Source organism: Mus caroli, chromosome 12, assembly GCF_900094665.2.
Source record: "Mus caroli chromosome 12, CAROLI_EIJ_v1.1, whole genome shotgun sequence".
NCBI classification, from domain to species: domain Eukaryota; kingdom Metazoa; phylum Chordata; class Mammalia; order Rodentia; family Muridae; genus Mus; species Mus caroli.
In genome coordinates, this window is record NC_034581.1 from 48,696,932 (window position 1) to 48,719,505 (window position 22,574).

A 22,574-nucleotide genomic window follows, 5' to 3' on the forward strand; every position below is an offset into this window, starting at 1 on the left:
AGGGGGCTGGTGAAGGGGACGGTCCATTTTATTTACTTTGTCTTTCTGTCGTTACCCAATAGCCATGTGAGATGGTTACGGAATGGCTGAGAGTCAGCTTAGATCTGTTCCTAGGCTAATGCTTTTTAGGTCTTTAGCTTAGAGCAAACTACAAGAAATCAACTTTAAAGCACAAAGACACTGAAGAGAAATGCAGAGTACTTCAGTGCGATCTCATCAAATACATTTAAAAAAATTCCTAAATTTATATCATCTAATGTCATTGCTTAAAAACTCTCCTCAGAATTTGTTTTTGTGGACTTAATGGCTAAAACAAATTTGTCAGGTCGACCTTGTAATTGCATCTTTCAAACCAGCTCTCTCTTCATTTCAAGCTGTTCATGTTTCCTGCCTTCCCAGATCCGCTTTACAATGAAATACCACACACGTTAATGAAAACCTTTGGAATTCCGGTGATAGTTAATGAGTGCATTTATGCTAGAAGTTGAGTGCAATAATCAAATGGGGTTTAAAAATCACTTTAAACAAGGGGCAAATGATTAATTATAAATAGAACTGTTGGCCGACTAAATTTAATAAGAGATTTGGGGCCAGGCTGATTATAACACGGAGAACATGTTAAATAATATCTGAGGGAAGCATATAAATACAGCTCGAAAATAGAACTTAACTTGTTATAAAGTGCTGTCCCCAGGTATATTGGACTTTATGAAATATTAAGTAAACTTAATGACATTAGAAGCACACAGAAATTAGAAAAGACTCATCTGAGTTTTTATAAAATAGGATGCACTACATGATTTAATTACTACTGAAGGGGAGTACTGTGTGTGTATGCATATGCAAAATATATAACTTTATATGCATATATAAATGCAAATATGTTATATGCTAGAAGATTAGATATTATGTTACGTTCTGTTAGCGCTATTAGAGCAAACTGCTTGGTACTCTTACTGATATTTTGTATTGATTAAATTTCACGACTTTACACTATAACAGAGCAAGATAGGTGCCTTTTGTACTTTTCCCCCTGAATGAAGAGATTTTCAATAGAAGGAAATGGTCAGAAAATGCCTCTCAGCATTTTATGTCTCTATAATGCGGGGAGTCTCAGATGAATTTATATGCTTAAGTGATACAAAGAAAAACTGTGTAAGCTTTACCCCCCTTTTTGCCTTAACTGCCAAGAAACCTGGATCCGCCGTAATCAGCTCATCTCAGGTGCCTGTTAACATCTAACCCTCGCTCCCGATGGCCTTGCTTGTGTTTTTATCCCTAATTGGGTTCAGTTCTGTAAGCTGTATTACATCCCTTTAGAAACCAGGAGTGTACAAACTCCACATAAATTGAATAAGGCTGAAAACATATTAACCCAACTTTGGTTTTATAGCTAATTTACAGTTGCCTCCTCTTGTAACGCATGATTGGATTAATGACAGTCCTGTAACAAAAACACTAATGATATTTGTTTTTAACATTTCCTTTAGAAAATAATCATGGGGACTGTAGAGTGAGTTTAGCTTTAGACCCTTGTCCTGATTCTCTTCTACTTTTATGACTTTGAGATTAAAAGTAAGGTTGTTCCCACGAAGAATCAAAACACTTGCTTTTGCCTGACTGGGGCTCTCTAGAGTGGGAGCTCTTATGTGATAGTGTTTGTGTACAGTACAGCCGTGAGTAGCTACAGTGTATGTGCACATTACAGTTGTGAGTAGAGCCTAGGGGTAAAGAGCAAAATTATTACATTTCAGCACACTTGTTATCCTGCATCCCGCTCTCTAGTCATGTCTATCTGTTTTTGATGCCTCTACAGAATAACTGCCCAGCATCCTCTGCCCAACCAATCAGAATGTAGGAAAATCTACAGATATGACGGAATCTACTGTGAATCTACCTACCAGAAGTATGTTGAAATCTTTGTGAGTCTGCCTTCTGGCTCGTGCATCAGTGCTTGTGGTTGCCAGCTATTCAAATAGTATATTTGTGTTAAACTTTTTTTTTTTTATCAAATTTATACTGGGGGGAAAAGGCAAATCAAATGGAACAAAACCAAAACAACAAAACCAAAAATTTTACCTCTTAAATCAAGGGTGGGAGGAGTCTATTATTTTGAAATTGTGGTCTAAAAGTTTTTTTTTTAAATAACTGTATTAAAGCTCTTAGGTAAGCTTCTTTATATTGCAATAAACAAGTACTTATGTGCAAGAAAATCTCAGCAAAATACATCGCACAGGTGCTACGCATCTTAGGGATTTGAAAGGTGTGTTATGTATAAATTAGCTGTCACTTTTTTTCAATCCTGTAATGGAATGATGAGTTGTAATTTGCATAATCCTTTAAGAAGTCAAATTATACTGTCATGTAGCAGACTTAACATGCTAGCTAAGATTTCAGAGCTTTGCAGCTAATTACTATGTACCTTACAGGACAGTTAAATTGAAGTTGAGTCCTCTGTCTTTGCTGCCTTTTGCTCTGTCCATTACTTACCAGCATCTACAAGCTGGCTGATGAGGGATGGTTGCTGTTGCTGAAGTGAGCCTGCTGCTCTGGGGAGGGAGTGGTGTTTTAATACAGCAGACTTTGATTTGTGTTGCTTTTGCTCAGAAGGAAGTTGAGTTTTGTTCCCCTCCGAAATGGTCCATTCAGAGTCTTCTGGAAAAGAATAAAAATATATGCTTTCCAAAACAATTATGGAATCGTTGTCGAAGAGAGATTAACATCAAATTTCCCTATAGAAACTGCATTGTTAACACGATTCCCCAGAAGGCGTCAGTTCTTCTGCGTATGTTTTGCAAATATACTGTGCTTTTGTCTTTATACTTTTTATTTTATTTTTTTTACAGTAGAATGTTATTTTTGGAAAGAATAAAGTGTTCCCTCCCTAAAATCCTGTTCTGATAGTAAGCTGGTGGGCTCTGCCATCACCCATTCCTTAGCTGACATTTCAAGAGAGAGTTATTTCAAGAGAGATTCATTTCAAGGTGTCCATTTTTAAGAGAGGTGGGAAAGGCTGGTGAAGACTTGGAACTGCCATGGAGTAGATCCCAGAAGCAGCTGAGACTGTTCCCTGCCTTAGTGCCTTATAAGTGTGTTTGATAATGGCTTCATGACTGCATATTTACCATTGTTCATCTCAAACTTTCATGAGGCCTTTTTATGTGTGTGTGTCCCAGTGGCTAGGTTTCTGTAATTTGTTGGTGATATGTGGTTTTCTTGCGGTGTGTGGATACTTTTTGAAGAAGCTTTCTGTTGTGTAGGAAGCAGTCCTTCAAGGACACACTGAAGCAGCAATTGATTGTTGACCATTCAAATAATGGCTACCAGCAGTCACCTATTGTTCGTTTGTAATCAAGCCAGCTTCACTTGTCTGACATTACCATCTGCTTAAAGGCTGAGGTGGGTCAGTGAAAAGTAAGGAGCATGGTGGGCCCTGGGTCTATGCTAAGCCCCACTCCCCCCTTTATCCATAGGAGTCATCTCTGGGGCTTTTGTTGTTGTTTTAAGAGTCAGTGGTATTTGGAGTCTAGGTAGGCACTGTAGGCAGCACAGCTGTGACTGCTGGGGAAAGTCACTTGGGGGATATTCATAACAAGGAAATATTGGCAAATAAATGATGAAGAAGGGGAGGAAATCCCCACGATGTTCAACTGGAGCACTGTCACTAAGATGATTAATAGTGGTGTGTGTTTTCGTGAGGATGCTTAACCGCATTGTCTGGCACGGGCGTGCGCATTCCGCGGCACCTGTAGAGAGTGGGCAGAGTGCAGGCATGCTGATGGGGAGAGTCTCTGACTTCAGATCTTATTTTCCCTGAGTGTTGACCTCACCTCTAGTATCTCTGGTTCTTGGGAAGCTGGTGTTAGGGTATGTGACAGAGACTCTGTTTATTCCATCTATGTACTCACCAGTGTTTACATAGCTCTGCTTTTTAGAAGCCTGGAGATATTTTGTAGGAACTGTGGCATCTTTTAGTGCAGTTAGGGATGGTAGGAATAGGGAAACAGATGATCACTCAGATCTGCTCTCTAGGCGGAGACACAAAACCTTGGTGAGGAATGGGCTAAACTTTTGTCAGTGATGAGGAAAGACAAGATCTTAAAGAGCCCATTTTCAGTTTCCAGTGAAGGAGTAGCTGTCTTGGGAGACCGTCCAGCTTTTATTGTGAAGTGTTAAGCATCCTGATTGGATGACATGTGTTATCCTCTTGCTTCGAGGCATCATTTAGCAACTATAGTTTTTGGATATTTGGGAAAATTGCTTGGCCTTCTTGGACCTCCATAATTACTACCAGGTACAGTACTACTCAGGCAAATGGCATACTAGCCTGTCTTCAGTGAGCTTGCAGCCTGTATGGCTGAATTGTGTTTGAGCTCTGGGTCACAACCCAAACAGGAGGTATGGGTTTAATTTAGTGATGAGAGAGAAAAGAGCAGAATATTGTCATGTGTTGTAAGTTCTCACGTGTTTATCTGTTAAAGCTTCTGTTTTGTTTCTCTCGGCCACGCGTGTAGATTCAACTGCACATGTATGTGCTGAGTGGTCAAGAGAGAAAATGCGTTTCCTTTTGGTCTCTACATGTTTCCCCACCTTCTAAAATGAGAAATGCTGTTATACAGGGTCAGGTAAATAAATATAAATAGAACATATGGGCCTGTGTCGTTATAGATCCAGGATACAGTAGATTGGAAGGGCCATCCATAGGAGGAGGCTGTACAACCCTTGTATCATATCCAGGGATGTACAGGAACCAATTCTGATCAGTCCAGGTGCATCCACCTCTTTCCATGTGATGAATGACCTTGTGCTAGACAGGTGGAATTAGAAGAAGGGTTTTTGCACCACACAAACTGGAAACTGCTACATATCATGGTCCCCACAAATGGTTGCTCAGCCTTCGCCAGCACGGTGTTACTCAGACTCCTTCCAGTGTTAGCCTGTGGTTTTATAACTATTGTGACTTTCCAGTGCATTTAGATGTCACTTGACGTTCTTCAAATGGTTAGACCGTTTCAAAAATATTAAAAGTTATTAAACAAATATAGACATAAAACCCATCATTAGCTGCTCCTACAGTTCCAGTTTATTAATGATAATTCTTTTTATTTTAAATTGCATTAATAGACTAAAATAATATGCCTTAATTTGTAGTAAACTCATTTATAAGTTGATTGGGATGAGCCAATGTTCTTTCCAAATTGAGACAATTGTGGGTTTTTTTTCACTCTTTAAAGTGTAAAAGTAAGAGCAATATAGAAAATCAGAAAGGGGAAGATAACAGTTTTTATTCACCTATTTAAAATGTATATTATAATTTATTTATCTTATAGGGAATATCTGGAGGAATTAGGAGGGGAAATGATAGAATATACTGTATGATTTTTTAAAAAAATCCTACAAATCCAGAAACATTTAAGGTAAAATAAAATTTTAACAGGACATATCAAATTTATATGTAATTAATTTCATGCATTGGAGAGAGCATGCCCCAGCACACACATGAAGGTCTGAGGATGAAAACTAATGTCAGTTGTATCCCAGATTCCATCATGTGAGTCCCAGAGGTCAAATCCAGGTCATCAGTCATGGGAGCTAGTACCTCCATCTGCTGAGCCACCGCACAGGGCCAAGTTTTATTTATTTATTTATTTATTTATTTATTTATTTATTTATTATTTATTTATTTATTTATTTGGTTTTCTGAGACAGAATTTCTCTGTGTAGCCCTGAAACTCACTCTGTAGACCAGGCTGGCCTCGAACTCAGAAATCCTCCTGCCTCTGCCTCCCAAGTGCTGGGATTAAAGGCATGTGCCACCACTCAAGGTTTACTTTTAAATGAGATCAGGAAAGAATTTACTTATGGAACATTCATCCATAGGATATGGCATTGTAGAAAGAAGACTATAAGTATCAAGATTATCTGGACCAGGCTTGATGGTTCACACTTGTACTTCCATCACTAGGGAAACTGAGGCAGGTAGATCTTGCATTCCAGGCTAGCTTGAGCTATACAGCTTGATCCTGTTATAGAAAAATCTAACAATGCATCCACTACTCAAGATGAGGGCCTAGCCAGCACCTACACAAAGAGCAAGGTCTAGCATGGTGTGTAACCTCATGATGGTCTGGGAGGAGATGAAGATGGGGAGTCCTGGAACTCACTGGTCACTCAGTCCAGACAATCAGTGATCTGGAGGTCCAGGGAGGAACCATATCTTCAAAAATAAGGTGGAGAGCAATATCCACCACTGGCCTCCATATACATAAGCACATTTGTGCTTGTGTGGTCTCGTGCATACAAGTACCCACACATACTACACACATATATGTAGACACATACTCAAAAGTGTGTGTGTGGAGGGGTCGCTCAGAGGTAGACAGCATGTGCAAAACTCTGATATGATCTCTAGCACTGAAAAAAAAAACATAGTGGAGGATTAACTAAGTTAGAAAGGTAATATGAACTCCAGAGTTTAAGTTGCAGTACATCTTAGATAGAGCTGGGCCCCTGAGATTCAAGGATTTGCACTAAAATAGCATATCATTTAGGCTGTGTGCAAGAATATTCAGCACAACAGCTCTTAGGAAAGACGGACTCCAAGGGACTACCATCTGTCACCAGCATTGCCTGAAGGCATGTGGCACATTGCAGTAAGCACCTTGAGAAAAGTGAAAAGGCCCCATCCAGGGACCTTGGCTCAGCAGTGCAGCTAATGCAGAGTAACCCAGAGGAGAATGTGTTTGTATGTGCCTTAAACTGCTGCTGCTGCTGCTGCTTAAAGCAACAGGGTCCAGTGGGCAGGATTGTAAGGTTAGTTTCCAACTTTCTACTCTGTCCCAAACCACTCTCCCTCTTCTGTGAGGTTCATTGCACTTTTCTACCTACTTAGAGCTTCAAAAGATGGTCTTCTCCATGGAGAGCCGTGCTCTGCACTGCTCACTGCAGACCTGCGTGAACCGATAAAACTCTACATTGAAATAAATTAACATTATATATGTGTGTGTATGTGTGTGTGTGTGTGTGTGTGTGTAGTGTGTGTGTGTGTTAGGAGGAGGTGCGTGGGCCGTGGTACACTTGAGGTCAGAGGACAGTTCTCTTCCTTTCATCAGGCGCTTCTCTGGGAATCTAATTCGGATCTTCAGGCTTGGGTAGTAAATTCCTTTGGTGTCCAAGCTGTCTACCTGGGACTCTGTGTGTTACAATGAACAAATCTAAAGGAGTGTTTTTTTTTTTTCTTTTACAATATAATACATCTTGAATGGGGGTGTTCTAACCAGGTCAATGTTATGCCTCTTTTTGTCCAAGAATTCTTGTGTCTAGAAATGGACAGGGCCCAGGAAGAGAAGAGCTGACCCCATGGTTCCATGACTGTGATGTGTCTGTATGCTAATACTGTCATGTACCAGACCAGAGAAAGAGCATAAAGTGTATGTGCCTCATAGAGCAGCTGTGGGTAATTGGTCACTTGTGCTGAAGGGCTGGCCACTTCCTTAGCTTGATTGATTGGTTGCTATTACATGATCTTTTCCATTATATTAGAATAACATATGCTAGTTGTATTTGAAGCGGACAATAACAGAGAATCAAAAAGAGTCAGACATAGAGGGGGAACTTCGTTCAGCAGCTCCATAGAGTCTGCGTGTTAGACACGGACCTTTTTGTATCAAGAATGCTTCAAGGCTCTTGAAAGCAGAGGTGCCTCAGATAGTGACTTGGGTTGAAAGGCGGGCTTTCCAAGTGTGGCACATTATGAATTTTACAACGTAGGCATAGGAAAGCAGAAGAAGGGTAGAAATAGGTGAGGCTGGCGAGGAGGGGAGAGCAATGGTATCAGGCTGAAGGACAGTCACCCCGTGAGAGCCCGGAGGAGTGCTGGAGCCGAGGTGCAGCACAGCTTGGGGAATCACTCAGGAGGTGGGTTGGAAGGAAACCAAAAAGTGCACACAGCTTCTTCAGCGTTGGGCCTTGAGGCTTATTCTGCATGCTTTGAAAGGAAGACGGCAAGCTTTTCCTGGTGTTGGTTAGTCAAGTTGACTTGCAGACATGAAGGAAGATTCTCTCATTATGAAGCCAGTTCAGAACCTCTCTTGAACTGACTGCTTCTCCTGCTTGAGGAGTCCTGTGCATTCCTCGACCACTTCTAATTTAGGGTGTATCAATGACAGAGAATAAAAAATGGAAGTTGAGGCAGGATGGCTTAGAATGCAGGTATATTAACTGCCTTCACTGGAGTGTGTATTTTCATTGTGAGAGAAGTGACTACTTACATTTTAGTAAGTAATTCTTTACAGACACACCTGTGGGACACAAACCACAGGATGTAGAACCCTACAAACTTGAGATCAGAGAGTAGAGAGCATGGCATTCTGGGAGGAATGGAGGTGGAGCGAGCCATTTATTGACACTGCTGACTGTGTTCAAAGTTCCCAAAAGGTGGTTTCAGGAACAGGCAGCTACACCCCTGTGCCTGTGTTCAGGTTTTAACACTAACTGGGAATTCGTAGTCATGTGTGAACTATGGTTGTAATACATGCGTTCACCATAATGGAAGCTTTATCTGTATTGTAGGCAGATCTTTTAGTTGAATCTTTGGGCTTAGTTCATGTGTCAGAGCGAAATGAATTACGTTCGTTCTGATGATCAGCTACTCCTTTTGTGATCCAAAGTTCATGTGATCAAATTTAGTCATTACTGCAGGTGGCAGAAAATGGATCTGGCTTGATTCTAGCCCCACAGTCATCTGTGAAGTGTTTCCCTTCACGGCCATAGGTTTTCAGTTTTTTCTTTCCTTTTTGGATAGTTCTTTATAAATATATATGCACCATATTTTAGACCTATAGAAGGGAAGGGGAGAAGTGCTGGAACTGCCATTTGTATCTGTAACACTCAAAGAGAGCGCCCCCACCGTGCTGGAGTCTGTTCTGGCTGGATTTAGTACCATTGCGTTTACCTGCATGTCCTCTTTGCAGGCATATCCCAGTTTCCCGGGTGGGTTTTTGTGCATTGGTCCACAAATGGATTAGCTGGGAAGTTTCCAGAGCTAAGGTTGCAGGGGAAGCTGGAGGCCCTGCGGTGTACTCCTGCATGCAAACTGTCTTCTGCAAAGGAGCGTTTGCTGGCATAGCTTGTGTCAAGGTTTTGGATGTTTATCACTTGTATTTTGGGCGACTTTAAATTCCTCTGGCAAGAGCCAGAGATAAACTGATTAGTGAGAAGATTTGCAACAGAAAAAAAAAAGAGTCTTTACCAGCTCATTATTATTTTTATCTAGAGATAGTACACTATTGGAATGTGGAAATCCTGCAAGAGGCTGAGCTCAGAGAGTGTGACAGAATAAGGAACACATATCCTTGTAAGATCCAGATGCACACATGCAGGAGAGTAGCTGCTAAGTTATTACACAGAATATTACAGTCTCTCACCTGCCAGCTCTGCGCCACCATTGTTTCCCTTACTGAAAAAGAGACTTTTGCATATTGTGTAAAAGACCTTTAGCTCTCCTTCTCAAAGCAAGGAGAGGGCTGGGTGCAGTGAGGATTTTGGTCCATAGACCATCAAATGAAGAGTGCTGCTTTGGTGGTTTTTCCATGAGCATCCCGTGACATATATGACATAGAGAATGCTTTTGGTATTTGAGGTTTATATCACCAAATGGACCCTCTCTGCAACATTCGAAGAACTATGTTTCCCTCTCCCTTTCCTCAGAATTCTTGCAAAGTTCCCCCAGGCCTCAGTCTAGTTATGGAATGCAGTGGCCCCCTCTCTAGCTGGTGACTGTCTGCTTTTGCCTGAGCATTTGTTTGATGTCACCTCTCACCAAGGTGTCATTTCTTTGGCAATTGGTGGTCAGGCATGCTCCTGGTGAATCCCAGTCCAGTGCTGCCCTGCTTGAAACTGGAAAGTACACAACCTATCTTTTTTTCTATGATTCTTCTCTTTGCTTCCTCTCTCGGCTCCATTAAGAGAATAATTTTAAGGGCAAAGCTGAGCAAGTCTGGCTCCCTGGGCCAGAAAACCTCCTGCCCTGTGTGTGTTGGGGGCATCTGGATGTCGTGGTAAAGAAAGTCTCGAGAGCAATGACAGAAGCTCTTTGCTCTGGGGAAGCAGCATGCCCTCCCTGGGACTTTCTGATGGGTAACAAAGGGGGGGGGGTACAGCTGCAGTAGTTCAGAGTCTCCTCCCCTGCAGAAACTTGCCAGGTGGCCTCAGCCTGTAATTGGTGTCTATGGAAGTGGTAGGTTTCCACTTAGCGCACTGTTGTAAGGGGAGTGTTGGGGTGATGCCTGCGTCCAGTGCTGACAAGCAGACCAGTGACATGGGACGGTTTCTCCACTTTATGTCTGTGTTTGCTGCTTTTCCACATAGGCAAGGCTAATGCTGGAGGGACAGAGACTACTAGCATGATGCAAAACAGGAGTCTTTGGTTTCAGGGATTTTTGTAATTGATCCATTTGTGCTACCTCAAGCAGGCAGCATTCTGATTTTGCACTTGGGGAACATGAAGGCTCAACAAAGTCAATTTGCTAGTTCACACAGCTAATAAGGTACAATCTGGTGAATTCATATATACATTAAAGAGGGAGAAAGAGAGAAAGAAGGAGGGAGGAAAAGGGGGCACAGGGAGGGAATGAGAATCCTGTCTGCTGCCTGTCACCTTGGCCCTTGGAGCAGGATGGTACATTACTTCAGACACATCCTCTGTTTAAGGCTGGTCAATTAAGAACCATCTGCAAAATACAAGACTGTAGGACTTATCAGGATGTCCCTACAGAGGAAGGGAGGCCAGTGTCCTTTGCACGTAAAACTATACACATCTGCCTAGGAACTGTAGTTCCCCTGATGTGGAATAATGTCTATATCTCAGTGAGGACAAATAGATAGAATTGCCCCTGATTGTAGCTGCCTTTTATCAGGCTCTACTCTTGACTTCAGATTCTGCATTTCTACGTGCATCCCACCTTAATTTGGCCTCTGTGGGTAAGAGCCAATGCATTTGTAAGCATGTCCATAGAAATAGTTGATTGATTCTCAAAGCATCGTGGTAAACTATGCTTTGTTTATGGCTGTGGCAGGACAAGGCTGGCCTGTCGATCAGGACTTTCCCCTTCTACCATTCAAGACTTTCCACATGACAGCACAACCATTTCTTAGAAATAGACTATGGTACCATCCCCAGAAAGTTCCTCTCCAACCTCGCACTTGTCTTGTTTTAATTTCGGTGGTTGGAATTATCTTTCACTCTGCCCCTTTTGCCTCAGATCTTCTGTTTAGAGCTTTAGGAATACTTCTTTTCTCATTTTCCTAATTCAGGGCATCGCTTCAGGCCTAGATCGTTGCAAATGCCAAATGAGACTTATTTATCTCCTTGAACTATTAGCTCCAGATACATAAATACTGTGATCCTATGTATCCAATAGTCCATGCTAGCAAATGCAAGCTTTTCCTTTCTTGCTGAGTTACCTTACCAGCTTCAGGGCTGTGTTCAACCTTTTCCCTTGCTCATTTGCTGCTGATTCTTATGTATGGTGTCTGTAATCTCAGCCAGTGGTTCAAAGCGACTACTCGTCTTGGTTCAGTCTCCTTACAGCTTCCTTGTCTCGTTAGGCTGTCTCAGTTTCTGCTGGAGCTCATGTACTGGATCCTTGTCTTTCCTCCTATGTGGAGTCTCTCTAGTTTTATCCACAGTGATCTTTCTCTTTAATTGGCCTCTTAATTGACTACTTGGAATAACAAGGGACTACTCTTTGGGATACTCAAGTGAACAAAGAATGATAATATTAGTGCTCAAAGTTAGCTAGCATTGGACAAGGCAATAAACATCATGCATGAAGAATGAAGGAGGGTGTAGTGTGTTAAATAGTGGTCGGTGCCATGGAACAGAAAGAGAAGTTAGGGAGACGTTAGGTCTTCCGTGGCAAAGGTGGGCTGGCCCCATGAGGAAGATGACAATTGGGCAATATAAGGAATTGACTGAGGTGGTCATTTAGCTAGTGAGAATAAAACCTTCTGGGTTTGAGGAGTGTTTGTGTAAAGGCCCTGAAGCTGGAGAGGTGCTGACATGTTCATCACTGAGGAGCTGATATGTAGTGGGTGAATGAATGGGCAAGGGCCATGGTAGATAGCACAGTGAAAGCTGATAGGCCTCAGAAGGCTTGGTAATCTACTTGAACCTGGCTTCTAGCCACACATATGCATATATGCTTCAGAGAACAAGAGTAGGGCAGGAGACCTGGACTGAGGCTCCATTTATGGCTTCAGTGATCATACTGCAAGTATGATAGAGCTAGTGGGAAGAGCTTGGACTGACTTTCTTTCTTTCTTCCCTTCCCTTCCCTTCCCTCTCTCTTTCTTTCCTCCCCACCCCCACTCTCTGACAAAGTCTTACTATATAGCCTTGGCTGGCCTGAAACTGACCCTATATATTTCTATTTTTTTTTCTTTTTTGTCTTTTGAGACAGGATTTCACTATACAAACTTGACTAGCCTAGAACTTACTATGTAGACTAGGCTGGCCTTGAACTCATAGAGATCTGCCTGTCTACCTCCCAAGTGCTGGGATTACAGGCATGTGAAACCAGGGCTGGGAAAGATATTTTGAAGGGAGAGTTGATTTTCTGATAGAAGAGATGGAGAATAATAGGAAAGAAAAATCAACATTAAACTCAAGATTAGGTCTCAAAATTTCTCTTGTTCTCTTACATACATGCATCATTCAATGATATATATGCAAATGTTCACAAACTTAGAGATGAGCAATGACACAACTTTGAAGATTGGATATTTATAATAGAATATGTGTGGATAATGTGTTTAAGTCATTCAGTCAGTCCTCTCTCACTCTTTTTGAAAGTCTCCTTGGAAGGGCCTTGTTTCTCTGTAGGATTGAATGCAGTTGGGGTACCACAGTGGGTGGGTGGCTGTCCAGGCTCTGTTGAGACACTGGCATAGCAAACCTCATTCTATTCCATATTCTATGGTCAATCTTGAACATGTTACTCATTCTCTGTAAGTTTTCCTACTTTCTGGTTGTGGTCTAGGGTTTACCATGGGACCTCACGAACTACAAACACAAGCTCATTAGAACAGAACCTGATGCACACTAGGTGCTCAAGTAGGTAGGTACTTAGTAGGTACTTGGAGAAAAATTAGTGGAAAGATCATCTTACATTTGGAGTCATTGCCCTCCCTATCACTCCTTAGTCATCCATACCCCAAACTCGGATGTGTGGCTAATGTAGGAATAGGGTCCTGCCAAGTAAACCTTTCTCTCTTGTCCAGAGAGGAAAAATAACAGATTTCATTGGGCTCAGTCTTGTTACCTGCCTGCTGTTGGTGATGGTAATGGAGGCTGGTCAGCAACCTTTCTGGCAGTATTTGATTGACAGACTATCAAACAACATTTAAATATCTAATACATAAGAATATTAGTGTTTTCTTATTTTTAGCTTAAAATGTTGAATGTGTATTAAAATGAGAAAAATAATTTTCAGGATAGATATGACTTTCCTAGTACATAAAAGCAATGAGATCACATCAGAGAGGGAATAATATTTTTTTGCCCCAACACAGGAAATTACTCTTTTCCCCTCCATGTTTATACTTCGATGCCTAATATCTCCCTTCTTCTTGTTCATTTTTTTCTTTTATTTGAGTGTGGGTTGTTGTCACTTTTATCCCTCCTATCATCAGCAACTTATTTGGTTCCCAATCCAGGAAGGTACATGCATTGCTGCTCTGGAACTTGGGTAGTCTCTTAGCACCAGAGGGCTTTGAAGAGCAGCTTAATTCTGCTTTCCCTGTGCTTGGCACTTGAGGGAGGCACTCAACTTCTGTCTGAGCTCAGTAATCCTGGACCTGTTTCCTATATCCCATACGACTGTGCGTACCGACAGTAGCTGTCAATGAGTAGCAGGCAAATGTTGAATTAGAAAGCTGTTTGGATTAACTTTGTGGATCATTATTTGAAAGTAGCATGAAGTCCAAACAACTCCATCACTCATGGACAGAGCAAGTGAGGCGAGTGTCAGAGTATCGGCTGGGCTGGAAAGTTAGGGTTTATATTCTTTTCCTGGACCTGGGGTTTGCACTCATGTAGTGTTTCACAGGCATGACAGTTCAGGGCATAAACTGATACTTGTCTGTTGTTTTTTATTATGAAGGCAAAGTATTCAGTGAGAAAGGATTTTACTAAGTATGATTAAAATATACTTGTTATATAGCTATGAATATAAATATATAAGAGATTGATGAGAAAATTCTGAAGTCTGTAAAAGTCTGTGTATTCTTACTCAGGTTCAAATATCTTTACCTAATGTGTGATATAGTTATGGCACGTGGAGAGTGGACATTTCCTTTTACTGTGTGCTTGAACAAAGAATTCCTGCCTCTATGTACTCTTCCTAGGTTTGTTCTTTGCTACCGACGGGTACATCTTTGTCACATTACACATGCTGTCAACTGATAGTAACCCAACTGTTGAACCTCGTGATAAATCAGTGGCCACCAGCATTAGGAGTGACATCACTATCATTAGAAATTAATATTTTGAGTGTTCACACAAGAATGTGAATAAAACTTGGTAAAAAGACATGGCTAGTGTTGAATAGAAAAAGTGCTTCTAGACCCATTCTTGTATGGTTACCAGAACACAAAGATGGAAGCTATGTATAAGCCTGTTCCATAGATTCTAGGCAGTGGTTCAAGAGGTTGTTCTGAAATACCTTCATACGCTAAGGCTTAAAGAATCAAGTTTTTAGTTGTGACTTTAAATCATGATGAGCTACAGCAGTGGTTCTCAGCCTGTGGGTTATGACTTTGTCGGTAGTCAGATGACCCTTTCACAGGAGTCACATATCAGATATTCTGTGTATCAGGTATTTATATTATCATTTGTAACAGTAGCAAAATTACATTTGAAGTACCAATGAAAAGAATTTTGTGGTTTTGTGTTACCACAACATGAGGTTTTGTATTAAAGGATAGTATAGGAAGGTTGAGAACCACTGAGTCATAGAGATAGTCAGAAAATGATGTGTAATAATTAAGATAAAACTACCAACAACTACAGTGGAAATCTACTTTGTGTTTACATTTTAGATCAATGAGTAAAGGATAGAAATTTTATGACAGTTTCAGTATATGATTGGAGTATATAATTATTTAATTGGCTGGATAAATGTGACTGCTATTGTTTAGCATATAAAAACCATAAAAGTTCAGAATCTATGCATAGTCTCTTGAATGGTATCTTAATTCTATGTGTAGATTAAATGGTAGACTTGTATAACTTAGTGTATATATAAAGGTAAAATTATTTCATTCTAAAAATCATTTGAATAAAGCCAAATTACAAAGTAGTTTTACTAATTGAGGCTATAAATTCATGCTTCTATCAAACTTCTGAAGGCTGTACTCTGTATTGGAACTTTGAAAAATGTCATAATTTTGATTTAATGAGCAGTGCAAAATATTAATATCTTTGCATTAAGCCCTAGCATTCTGGAGTAGTGATGGGAAAACCATTCCCCTAACAAGGAAAGGTTTCCCTTGGGAATTGATCTCAGTTACACAAGTTCCCCATGAAGCACAGTAGTCAGCGTCATTCTATGAAGCTAGGCCTGCCGCTCACTCATAGAGGAGTTCCATAGTGCGTGTGAAGGAAGCCCTGAGTTCAACCCTCAGTACCAAACAGAATCAATATGGAAGTCATTGAATTCTATTTGAAAAATCTAGATAAATCTAAGATGTAAACATTAAAGCATGTCAATTTCCAAAGGCAAAATCCTCTTTGCCTTGGAAGTACCCGAATGGTCTGTGCTGCCTAAGGAGCCACACTCTGCTGTGATGTCACCCTCATTCTCTCTCCTCTATCTGTATCAAGTTCCAAGTGAACATGTGTTAGGTGGACTCATCATTCTGTAAAACATGAACATCATTTGGTACAAACCTCTGTTTGTTACTGAGCTAGCAGAAGATGCTGTGGGTCAGGCTGGAGCTGGCAGATGAGCAAAGGTACAGTGACATGGCCTGGCGGGTAGCATAGACAGTGCTGCCAGGCTTAGTTTGCTAGCATAGGTAATGAATTCATTGTCTTGTCTCTCTCTCAGATAAGCACCTTACCAATTTTCTTTTGTATAGACTTGTTTATGATCTATGTTTTAATTATTGTAGAAGTTATAAACTAAAATATAAAACTCTCTGATTTCTCCAACTTAAGCTAAAACATAAAATAGTTTTGATATTCTAACAGGAAAGAGAATGAGTTAGGCCAGAATTATTTAAATGATGGTTATACCATTATTGGCTTTTAATCTCATTCTAGTCACTGGACTGTAAAGTAATGCTTTATTTGGATAAAACAGGATGATTGAAGCTGTTTTGAAAGTTGGTTGTCTCCCTTCAGACATGAATATTTATTTATGTTGAAAGTATTTACCTTTTTGGGGAAGTGGTAGGTAGTTCGGTTCTCAAGATGTAGCTGGGTGAGATGACATGCAACAGCCTTTGATTCAGTTATTACTTAGTGAATGTCTCTCTCTCTCTTTTTTATTGGATATTTTCTTTATTTACATTTCAAATGTTATCCCTTTTCCTGGTTTCCCCTCCAGAAAAAAAAAAAGCCCTCCCTCATCCCCCTGCTTACCAACCCACCCACTCCTGTTTCCTGACCCTGGCATTCCCCTACACTGGGGCATAAAGCCTTCATAGGACAAAGGGCCTCTGCCCACACTGATGTCTGACTAGGCCTTCCTCTGCTGCGTATGCAGCTGGAGTCATGAGTCCCACCACATGTGCTCTTTGATTGGTGGTTTAGTCCCAAGTGAATGCTTTCTAAATACTAGGGATTGCTCTAACTTCTCAGTGTTCAGTGATGAGAAGGATACTTGGATTTCTGTAGCATGGTGATGTTATACCATTAGGAAGGACAGACAGTATATGGGCACATAATGACTTGAAAAAAGTAACATAATTAGGACAAAAGGGTGACAAATGATTTTGAGACAAAACAGGACATAGGAAGTGTCTTAAGACTGGCTAATGCTCACAAGTTTTTACATGTTTAGAAAGGAAAATCTGTTGTTATGGGGAGCTTAGGAAGTATTCTTTATGGAGGTAACTCTTGATGCTGACTTTGAAGGATGGGAATGAATGAGCTATGCTTGTGTATGACCAATGGAGGCTGAGAAAGACAGCTGTTCTTCTATTCTTGTTTGACTAGACAGAGCAAGGCCAGTGCAGCCTGATGAAGAGGTAAGGAACTCAGATGTAGCTTTATATGCATTTTCAGTATACCTTATCCTGGAGTCAAAGAAAAATGGAATATGTGGTATTTTCTAGTTTCTGTGTTTGTGTGGAATGTGTAAGAAGGAGAATAGCTGAAAGGCTGAGAGATAATTGCAAGGTGACTGTATCAAATTTCTGTCTGCGGGGATACAGCTTACTGAAAGGCATCTGTGTGAACATGGGGTAGGGTAGAGACATCCTTCCATACCATGAAAGTGATTTGCAAACTGGAGAGCTGGAGAGCTGCTCTTCCAAGTCCTGTATGGGGGCTGTGGTTTACAGGACTTTTTTCAGCAGGATTCATCCAGAGAATAAATCTCAAATGTATTAACAGAGCACCAAAAACAACTCAGGAGACACCACTGTCGAAGTTCAGGCAGCGAAAATGATCCTTCAGATTGGTTAATTATCAAAAGATGTGAGAAATATTGAATTTCTGTTACAAGTAAGAAACAACTAGACATTAACACGAGAGGAGAGATGGAAGCTGGTGATCATCAAGTGGATGACCTTCAGGTTCACCTTTGAAATAAGTTGCTGCCTGTGCACGAAAACACACAGTCTTTCAATGTTTGGGGAATGTAAAACTCTTATCAGGGTTTCCTAATGCTGGGATGAGCATGCGAGGTTAGTGTGCATTGTTTGAGAGCCACCACATTAAGGAGAGTGTGGATTATAGAGTTCTTCTGATCTGCTGGCTGTGAGGTTCAGGATTCACTCTCTGTATCCCATTTCTTCCATCTAGGTGAAGGAAAGAAATCGCACTTTAATCTTTTCCTTAGAGCTTGTACGTAAAGTATTGCATTTTTAAAAAATATACAAGCCCCACTTGAGAGATGTTCTGTTACACAGGAAGTTGGTTTTTATCTTTTATATCCTGCGTCCTTTGATTATTGGAACACTAGGGTTAAGCCAGCTTGTGTGTGTGTGTGTGTGTGGGGGGATCATGACAGAAATATTTTATGGTCTTGTGACTGGGGCTCATCTTTATTAGACATCTTTATTATATTTTCCTTTATGTCCAATGTTTAACTTATTAAAAGTATCTAGACTATGGGGATATTTGTCGTGGTCTATACTTTTGGTCAAACGCTGAGACTTTAATGAGCAGGAGGAATCACTATTAGCAGATTTTAGTATTGTAGCTTGCGTCATTTCAAAATGTATCCATTCCTTTGGGTAGTTGGCCTTGCAGTTTCTCATTTTGTATCTATTATTGGAAAGTATCTATTATTGGAAAGTTCCGTGTGAACTTTATTTCTGGGGTGTCCTGTGTAGCCTCCTTGGCTGGTCTGAGGTCATAAAGCTGAGGCCTCTAGCTTCTAACTGATAGACAGTCCCCACCCCACCCCACCCCACCCCCCGGAGCTGTGGCTCACCTGGCAGCCGACTGCTAAGTAAAGGAATACATTCTGCAGCCATGTTTTTTTTTAATTGATAAAAATGCATAGAAAAATTACACCAGTTGCACCAAGTATCAGGCAGCTTTGCTGGTGAAAAGGGCAGAGGCTTATTTAGACATTAACTTAACTCATGTGGTGTTAGTTAAGGGGCACGGTGGTGGATGAATGCTACAGTTAACTAAGAACTTAGTAAGTCTTTAACAAAGTATTTTCAAAGTCCACAGACATAGACTTTGCTAAGAAGTAAACGTTTAAGTTTAAGAAGCCCTGGCATTTGAATACCTGTATATATTGGTATTTAATTAATTGGTACAGTCAGAGAATTACATTAAAGGCTTAATTTAGTTTTAAAATTATTCTATTTAAAAGGGTTTCTGTGACTATATATTTCTATGACAGTTACTATTGAGCTTTAAACTATTTAATCAATAAAAGTGTCACACAAATTTTGTAAATAACTCTTTATATTTACAATTATCATTAGAATTGAAATACCAGAAAGGGAGCAACTCCAAATTCCTTACAACTTATATTTCTATTACCCTTTCCAATCATAAAAACAACAAAACAACCAACAAAACAAACAAAACCCCCTGAACACCAAGGTATTTTTATTTTTATTTTTATTTTTTTTGTAATAGGACAGTTTATAATGCCCAGGCACTAATAAGCAATAAGGCTTCCAGAAGACTTAGGAAGCTTCTGGGAGAATAGTGTGGGCGACCCTGTTTTAGGAGACAAAGAGGTTCTTGCTGAAAGGCCACCTGGGTCCCTGGCTGGGGATTCTATCTTCCCATAGGTGCCAATTTACTAATCCCATCGACAGGAGCAAAGGCTACCAAGTAGTTGATAAGTGGTGACTGGGATTATTTACTCAGTTATTTCATGGTATTTGTTAACAATTTTTACCTTCGTAAATTGATTCCACATAATCCTTACAGAGTAATGCTTCTCCTTTCTGGAAGACATAGAGATAATATGGTGCTTCTGTGAAGGCTTTCATGCCACTGAAAAACTGATTTTGTTGTGGCTGAACAGAGGAGCAGGAAGATTATATTAGCATAGACTTTGGGCCATTTGCGTTCCCATAGGGTACCGAGTATAGCTGATATGGCATGTCTTGCCTTCAACAGTTGTTTTAACAAGATATCCTTCATATACAATATGCTAAGCTGGAAGGCATAACTGAGTAATGCCAGAAAGAAACACTGTTGTGAAATTCTTGACTTTCATCTTTATCTGATTAATCCAAGGCAATGTGTTACTTATAAGAATGCATTTCTTCAACTGAATATATATGATAGAATATTTATTCTTTTAAATATCTATAACTTCACAGGAACCACTTTTTGGAGTGGAAATTTTTAGTTCTACACATTTCTCTGAAGACTACCCAGGATTTTAGGTGTCTGGCATAAGGAAGTAGCATAATATATATTCATGTAGTAACTGTTTCCAGTACCTATTGGTAGGAGACACAGTTAGGCACTGGGAGTATGGCAGTGGATCTGACATGTAAAGGATGCAGGCTCATCATGCTAGAATGGAAAGGGGTGGGAGGTGCTGTGGAGTGGCCGGAAATACCTGACTGAAGGGATGGCCAAGGGCAAGTTTGGATGCTGGAGAACCCTGTGAGGGAGTGGGTCGACCTTGTGAAGTCAGCAGACCCTCTGGCATGGGCAGACTGAGCCATCAGTGCCATTTGTATCCAGGGATGCCTTTCCTTCTTCTGGGCTTAGGTTTTCTTTGTAACATGTGGCTCGGTTTATATTGTTCTGCTTTTTTTTTTTTTTTCCTAACTTAGGGTGGCTTGTGGGGAGGAATATATCCCGAACTCACTGGATGAAAAGTGATATGAATTATTTAGAAGAAAACATAAAATTCGTTTCCATAAATATTCCAAATTGCACCTTAACGAGAAACAGTGTTTTGTAAATGTTTAAAAGTGTAAAAGAAAGCCTTTCCACTCTAAAAATGCTATCCTTACTAATTTACTAATTAACACTTTCCCTCTGCTTGGCACTTTCCAGGACCTGATTTAATTACAGTTTCTAGCACCTTAAAGAGTGTCTTAAAGGGAGACAGGGCTGCTTTGCTGAATAAGATTCTTTTCTTTTTTTTTTTTTTGCCACTTTTGGCTACAGTTTCCACGAAATAGATAATTCGTTTTCACTTCCAGACCCTTCATCGAAAATACTTGCAGTTCTGGTGGATGGAACTCTGGCTGCTCAGGGGTGTGTCAGCTGTATCCTTATATCAATCTCGAGGATGGAGCTTATCGACCACTTATTTAATAACGTGCCAGTAGTTTTGACTTTGAGCCTAGATATAAAATGGAGGAGACTCAGATTCTCCCATTCATTCCAAACTTGGAGGGGCCTGTATTTGAACTGGCTTCCCTATCCCTCTTGGAAAGGTACCTGAACTATAACTGACTTAAGATCACTTGGTAATATGAGTGCCAGGACTCTGAGTAACCAATGCCACATAAACCACCGAGTTCCTTAGATAGGAGAGAGTAAGAGATAGCTTAAGATGTGGATAATTTTGATCCTTGAATAAAGTAGCTTTGGTGTAATGAAATTGATAAATATGTTCCCATTGAAGGGAGGATGGAAGAAATTCTCAACAAGCAAACATTATTTATAAGGATTTATTCCTTCTGAGAGAATTCACATAGAAATACGGGGAACACAACATGTGGTATCCCATTTCATGGGTTTCTTAAGCCATTAGAATTTGGAGAATTTAAAATGACTGTAGAGTAAGTATCTTATGGAACTAATTAGGTTTGATATCAGAAGCAGTTGGGAATTACGCAAAGTCATATTTCCAGTGACTGTAACGCCAGGAACAGACAACTGCTCTTGCTCTGCTAACAGCCTGCCTCTTCTGTGAGGCACAGACAGAGCTCTGCTGGTGCTATGGCTACGTGTGCATCTGCCGACATGGCCTGGCATCTTGCGTTCCTGCTCTTCCTCTGGGCTTGTTTTAAGAAATATTGACGTAAAAGTGCTCTTCTTCCCCAGTTCTCCAAGCGTCGACTCCCCTTTCCATGTACACATTTGTCCACTCTGAATCCTTGTCTTGTTCTCTCGTTGGAGACACTCAGACTCTAGGTACCTCCCATGTGATTATCATTGCTAGACTAGAGAAGCTCCCAAACTTTAAAATGTATTTACTTCTTCTTACTCACCAGATAGTTCTGCACATCTTTTTTGGGGAAAGGGTTTAAGGATCAATGTTTCTGAACTTAGCATAGCATTCTCTCCTAATGTTATTTTACAAGAATGAAGCAAGACTCCAATATATGAGATTGTTGAGAGGGGGACAAATGTCCCAGTGAATGTCCCCCTTGTAAGGACAGGGTAGGGCAGAGGAAGATGGGATCGGAAGAAGCTGCAGAAACTTCCTGGAAGAAAATTAAAGTTTAAAGTTCACCTAGAAGCTTTGAGGCTTTGGCCAAACATTCAAGATGAGAGAGTCATGATATGAGTTAAAACCTTGAGGCAAAACTGGGCATTTCTTGGTTGCTTTCAAGCTTGAGCTCCTAAGGTCTGGGCAAGGAGGTTGCACTCACAGAGCCCATCAAGAGGTCTTTAAGGTGTTGTTTAACTGGGGATGAAAGCCAGAACCTTGAGTTTGCCAGGCATGCACTGTACAACAGAGCTATACCCTGGCTGCCCGGGCTGTAGCCTGTGGTTTGCTTCTGTTTCTTCTTAGCTTTGGTTCCTGCTTAGCAAAGACTCTGCTCTTTCTCCTTACCTATTTCCAGGTCTGAGTGTCTTCCACAACACTTCCTGTAGGCTGTTAATAAGTGCCATTTGAAAGAGTGAGCTAGTTCCCAGTTGTCTTCTTCACTCATTGTACACTTTGCTAATGAGC

General features: G+C 40.6%; 1 protein-coding gene across 1 annotated transcript in view; it reads left to right on the forward strand.

Moving 5' to 3' along the window:
• The window catches only part of Npas3 (neuronal PAS domain protein 3), an 823,498-nt gene that overhangs the window by 103,403 nt on the left and 697,521 nt on the right, over positions 1 to 22,574 (forward strand). Inside the window, exon 2 of the mRNA XM_021178865.2 lies at positions 1,817 to 1,906. Within this exon, the coding sequence (XP_021034524.1) occupies positions 1,817 to 1,906 (90 nt within the window). The remainder of the gene's footprint in view (positions 1 to 1,816; positions 1,907 to 22,574) is intronic.